This window comes from Triticum urartu, chromosome 5A (genome assembly GCF_056163025.1).
Source record: "Triticum urartu cultivar PI428250 chromosome 5A, HENAU_Tu73, whole genome shotgun sequence".
Classification (NCBI taxonomy): domain Eukaryota; kingdom Viridiplantae; phylum Streptophyta; class Magnoliopsida; order Poales; family Poaceae; genus Triticum; species Triticum urartu.
In genome coordinates, this window is record NC_141877.1 from 411,603,085 (window position 1) to 411,609,084 (window position 6,000).

At 40.4% G+C, this 6,000-nt stretch overlaps 1 protein-coding gene across 1 annotated transcript; it reads left to right on the top strand.

Annotated features, from left to right (window-relative positions):
* The first annotated feature begins 774 nt into the window (after positions 1 to 774).
* On the top strand, positions 775 to 2,031 carry LOC125556075 (uncharacterized). The gene has a single exon (XM_048718873.2). The coding sequence runs from the start codon at positions 1,117 to 1,119 to the stop codon at positions 1,933 to 1,935; it is 819 nt and encodes a 272-aa protein (XP_048574830.1). The 5' UTR covers positions 775 to 1,116; the 3' UTR covers positions 1,936 to 2,031.
* Positions 2,032 to 6,000: the final 3,969 nt, after the last annotated feature.

The window sequence follows — 6,000 nt, forward strand, 5'->3', positions numbered from 1 at the left end:
TTCACCCTCATCAATTGACTCGGCTCTCGGGAGTATATCTCATGTCCGAGTTGTTGGTGGCCTGAAGAACCCTACCCTCAATCGATCCAATACAGTTCCTCCACCGGGCCAATCCTGGTCCATGATAACTGAAATTTTCTCCGTAGCGAGCATTGGCCTTGTGCAAGTAACTATTTAAGTAAGAATATGTGGCCTGGTATACCTATGCACAATTGTGCAGCTAGCTTGTTAAATGGATTAACTTATGATGGCATATGAGTTCTTGTACTATAAAATCATACGTACATGCATGCACACTGCATATGCAGAGACTACATAGATTTACATGTCACATAAACGCCTGCATTCCCACGTGTCCCTACAGTAGAGAACTGTAGCCCTCGATCGACCGCAATAATGCCTTCATCATTCCCTCGCTAACTCTCCTTACTACGCACACCAACATCAGACAGCTACGTGCCTACCTACCTACGGATCGAGTTTGAGCTATGCTTAGCCCAGCCTGCCGCCTTGCGCGAACGCTCGCAGTAGTGACGCAACAGTCGATGGCCAGACAGCGCGCCACCACCCACAGCGACGGACGACGCCATTGCTCAAAACTCAAATGCCCTCGCTGCCCTCTGTAACCTAGCTACAGCATAGCACGCAGCAAAATCACTGGTAAAAACATACAAACAAAACGCGCGCGTACACATCGCACCCACGCCCTATGCTAGCTCCACTAATAAATACCTAGCTGCCTAGCTAGCTAGCTCATCACTCCCATATCTTTCAGCTTCCTGTGCACCCCTTTCTCCATCACCAACCTTTGCTCTCCCTTCTTTCCCTTCCCTGGCTGGGCCTTCCCACTAGACCAATTGATGGATCGATGCATATGCACATCAGTGGGAATGGACACCGTGCTGAGCTGAGCTTATATCAACATCGTTCGTATACCTATTACCTAGTCACTTCCAATATAGTCGATCTCATATTTCTCATGTGAAAGAGGAAGAGGAGAGCGCTCGACCAAGGAGTAGAAGCAACTGTAGTACCAGATCAAGAAGTAGATCTTGCTAGCTAGGAACATATAAAGTACTCAAGTGCAGGCAGCTACTAGCGCTACTGCACTCGCCAATGTTGCCTTACCACCCTAACCCTCACGGCTTCTGGATCTCCCGAGAACCGCCCGCGCAGGTGCCAAACCCTGCCAGCGGCTTCGCCATGGCGCCTCCCGCGCATCTGGACCATCAGATTCAGCACTACGACCACTTCTTCCCCGGCCACGGCAACCAGTTCAACTCCGAGACGCTGGAGGCGGTGCTCATGAGGCCACGTCCGCCGGCTCCTCCTCTGGTGGAGATGCCGCCGGCGAACGAGGCAAGAACCGGCGCAGTGCAGGCCGCCGGCACCGGACACGCCAGGGCCAGGAAGAGGCCGTTCAGGACGGACCGGCACAGCAAGATCCGGACGGCGCAGGGCGTCCGGGACCGCCGGATGCGGCTCTCCCTCGACGTCGCGCGTGACTTCTTCGCGCTGCAGGACCAGCTTGGCTTTGACAAGGCCAGCAAGACGGTGGACTGGCTGCTCACCCAGTCCAAGCCAGCCATCGACCGCCTATCCGAGTCCTCTCGGCTCAACGCCGCTAGAGCGGGAGAAGATGGCATGTCGTCGCTATCATCGGTGGAGCGTGAAGGCCGCCGGCTCAAGGAGACGGAGCTGGCTGCCGGGTCGGGAAAGGGGGCAGCCGATGCGGAGAAAGCGATGAAGGCGAGGGGTGGTGGAACGTCGGTGCTGATGGAGCACAGACGCGAGAACGGCGGCCTCATGTCGGCTTCGATGACTGGTGGGGAGTACTACGACCTCGGCGAGATGATGTGCATCAACGCAGGAGAATGCGACGACGATGGCGATTACGACGAAGACGGTGATTTCTTGGACGGTATGCAATACTAGTTCCAGCCTTCCAGGTACTAGCGATCGAGCAGCTTAATTAGGTCTTGATCTGCCGAGCGCATCATTGTCTTAGTTAATTATATTGCATGTGTACGGATCTACTACTCTCTTGGTACTATTTGCAAATCTCATGGTTTTGTTTTATGGTGCTATTTTTTCTTTGCTTTGAGGTGCCTTTTAAGATTTTCTTGAAGTCCATCGCTCTTTTTAATTTCATGCAACATCTGGCTTTCTTTCATGTCTTAATTTGGGGATTATTTTGTAAGATTTTGCTGAAGCCGATCATCTTAAGCTAGAGACGGAGAAGTTAAATGCATGGTTAGTGTGTTCACTGCGCTTATACTCATGAGATACTCATGAGATGACAGTGTATGTAGAACAGCGAAGGTACTTCAGGTAAAGGAAAGTGAATACAGAGCGTATAAAGGTTCAGCACATGCAGTCAGCACTTTTATGATCAAACACAAGAGTATCAGGAAACCTTATGCAAATATATAAAGAATTCGTAGTGTTTAGCCTGTTTAGGTCTGTACCTTCTTGACCTAGAATAAAGATGGCCTTCCTCTCGCAAATAAAATAAAATAAAGATAGCCTATTTTTGCTAAGTTGTACTTTTTTCCTACACAAAAGCTTTGCATCAGTAAAAGAAAATAAGTTCCATTTGGATATATATGTAACTAACTCACTGGCTAGTGTCCCTATGAGCCTAGATAACATATATATTGGATGGTGTATATGCATGAGTTATTAGTTCCAGTCTACAAAGTACATGGTTACCTGGAATATCTTTCCAGAAGCAATCATTTGCAAGTACACATTGTTTTGGATGGTTAGCTGGAGTTATACAAGAACACGACAAAGGGATAAAATCAGATTCTAAGTTTAAAAGTTTTAGGACTGAAAGAAGTTGGAAGTACAGGCTTTAGTAACTAATACTTATGCAGTTCACAATCTTTATTTGTTTGATTTAGCCTCATTTGTCAACCTTAGAAACTTAATTTCATCCTAATGTAAATCAAGTTGATGTTGTGGCATCATGCATGATATATATATATATATATATATATATATATATATATATATATAGTATTCTGCTGCTAACATCATGACCAAACTAAGAGTGCCAATAATCTAGGGAATACCTTGCTATTTTCATAATTATGACCCTGGTTTGGTGAAGCGAGGAATCTGAACCTGCTAACTATTAATTTCAGTTTTGGAAACTGAGAGATATGATTTGTAGGGTTAATAGGGTCATGTAATTAAACACCCGTATATCCAAAATATTATTCCTACATATAGCTTGATTAGATTATAGCTGAACACACTATTTGTTCCTTATGTTTGGAGGGTTTGACCATCTAATTTGTTTGAAAAAAATGAGTAATAGTATAACAATTTGAACATTCTACATATTAAGTAAGTTAAACAATGACATGTACAATTAGCAAAAAAACATGAGCACACTTATATGTGAATTTTTCATGTATTTAGTTAAATTTTAAAATAACTAAGAAAATTATACCAGATTCATCTCCCACTAGGTAATACTATAATTGAAATACTTCTAATTCATCTAAAAAATATTTATCTATTAAGGATAATTTTCATACAGTGGAGCTAAATCTCCTATTTATTTCCTAAAAAGTATTTCCGAACACATCATCAATCCCAGCAAGTGGTTTTGACAATCATCTACCATACTAAAATGTGATTTACAATATTCATTGCTGTACATAAGTGTATCAAGCTCGATAAAAAAGGTTATGCATGTGCGATCAGGATGAGACTTTTGTTTCGTCCATGAACAAAATCTAGCTCATAAGCATGCACGCAGGTACATGACTAATGTATATATGAGCTTTCTATTCGCTCATTGTGATTGGACACTTACATATATATTGCACTCTTAGAGTATATACTCTCCTCTTTTGATATACCACTTGTACAAATATAACAGCATATATGTATCTCTTTATCATTTTCAATGCACTTCAATACTAATTCTAAAATGTCACAATTCTACTCCCTCCGTCCCATAATATAAGAGCATTTTTGACACTAGTGTGGTGTAAAAAACACTCTTATATTATGGGACGAAGGGAGTAGTATATTTGATAACATATTCATATGGAACATTGGGATTTACCTTACACCGTTTCATACACATATAAGTGTATATACAAGAATATTCAAAATATGGTTTCAAATGAAAGAGTTCATGGTGTTTAGTCTGGTGTATTATATTACTATTGGAATGTGTATTTAAAGTTATACCACATATCCGTTGGTAAATACATGACTTTCAAGCATGAAGCCAAAAAAAAATCTGAATGTGCCAACTAATATGTAAAAAGATCATTGTTAGTAAGGCCAAAAGAGTATTATTATATTTCCCATAAGATTACGTCTATTGACGAAACAAGTGAGTAAACGAGTTTGACATATTTCCCATAAGTTATATATAGGTAAAATATATATAATTACTATATACACATTGGAGTACACACTCCCATGAGTAGAATTTTCTATCTTTGTTTGGCATGTTGGAGTAAGATCCATATATTATTGAAAAAATGCCTACTTTTTCTGATGAAAGTTGAAGATTTGATTTTACTATAAATATTTAAACATATATCCAAATGACTAAAATGGTAAATTTCCTTATATTTCTGGTCATAAGTATTTTCAGCTAGGAGTGTAATAGTGTCCATGAAAACCCCGCTTAAACTATATGATTACAATTGACTTAATTTGTGATTCCAAGATATTTTAGTAAAGATTGTAATATATATAGTCAACATAAAAGGCTTGTAAACATCTCATCATAGACCTTAACTAGATAATACCACACATGTTGTTGTGGATATTGGTTGCAATACATTTTGATTATATTTAGTTGTCTGGAACATGAGTATTTGGATTAAAAATATGCGAACTAAAACTAAATACATATGCTTATTATATTTGATTATTTATAGTTGTAAATTATCTATTGAATATAAGTAGCTTAGTAAACTGGGAATGGTTGAGCATTGCATGTTGATGTGGGTCTTTTCCCATGCATTTTGCATGTTCAGGTGTCATGGTTGCCTGTTCTGATAAATAAGTTAGCGGGGATCACATATCTAGTTATGTAGGATTAGTATTGTGTACACATTTCCCATAAATCCATGGAGCACCTATTTCGATGGAAAATGTAAGTGTTTTAGGACATTGTCGTGGTCTTGCGATGATATTTTTTGTTGTCAATTTTGTGCGGACATATTATCGCATATAAAAATAGTAATACACACCATAACAATATGATTCTTGATAAATATTGTAATTTTGGTTTGATGTTTTTCTTGTGAGTAATTTTTCTCCTAGATTGTCAAAATTTTAGTTTCAGAAAATGCAAAAGGATTTGTCATATATTGATTAATGAGAAAAAAAAGTAAAGGTATGTACATAGAAAGATGGTATGTGGCCAAACATGTGGAATTACTCTCGCATTAACAACTGAGGGAAGATACCTGGCAGTGACCCAAAAGGTGGCGCTGCACGTTTGACCGATGTTGGAGAAGATGATCGTAGGCATCCTTGAATTGAATCTGGACTCTGGAGACACTCGTACTTCGCTCATTTGAAATTTATTAAGAAACAAGCATAAGAATAGTGGATGTGGGCCTTGTGGCTTTCGTAGGGGTACCAACACGATTAACAACATCATACTACCGCTCATTAACCGAGGTGAGGTGATAACAAGGAGCGGGATCCAAGTCTTGTCGACCAATGTAAGACGTTTTTACAGTTAAAATGTAAGAAATTTCGGATCGGAGTTTACTATGTGCCTGCGTCCTATGTAGCACCAATGACATACACACGACATTTCCTTCAAGAAAACACATACTGCATCACCCCGCTACAGTACATACCCCCTACGAATTTACAAGACGATCATGATCAGCAGCAGCAGTAGCCTTTCTTGATCTGATGATTGATGGGGGTGACATGGAAGTACAGTAATAAGTACGTACCGCGAGGATCGCTCTCACTCTGACTCGATTTGCTTACGTCCATATG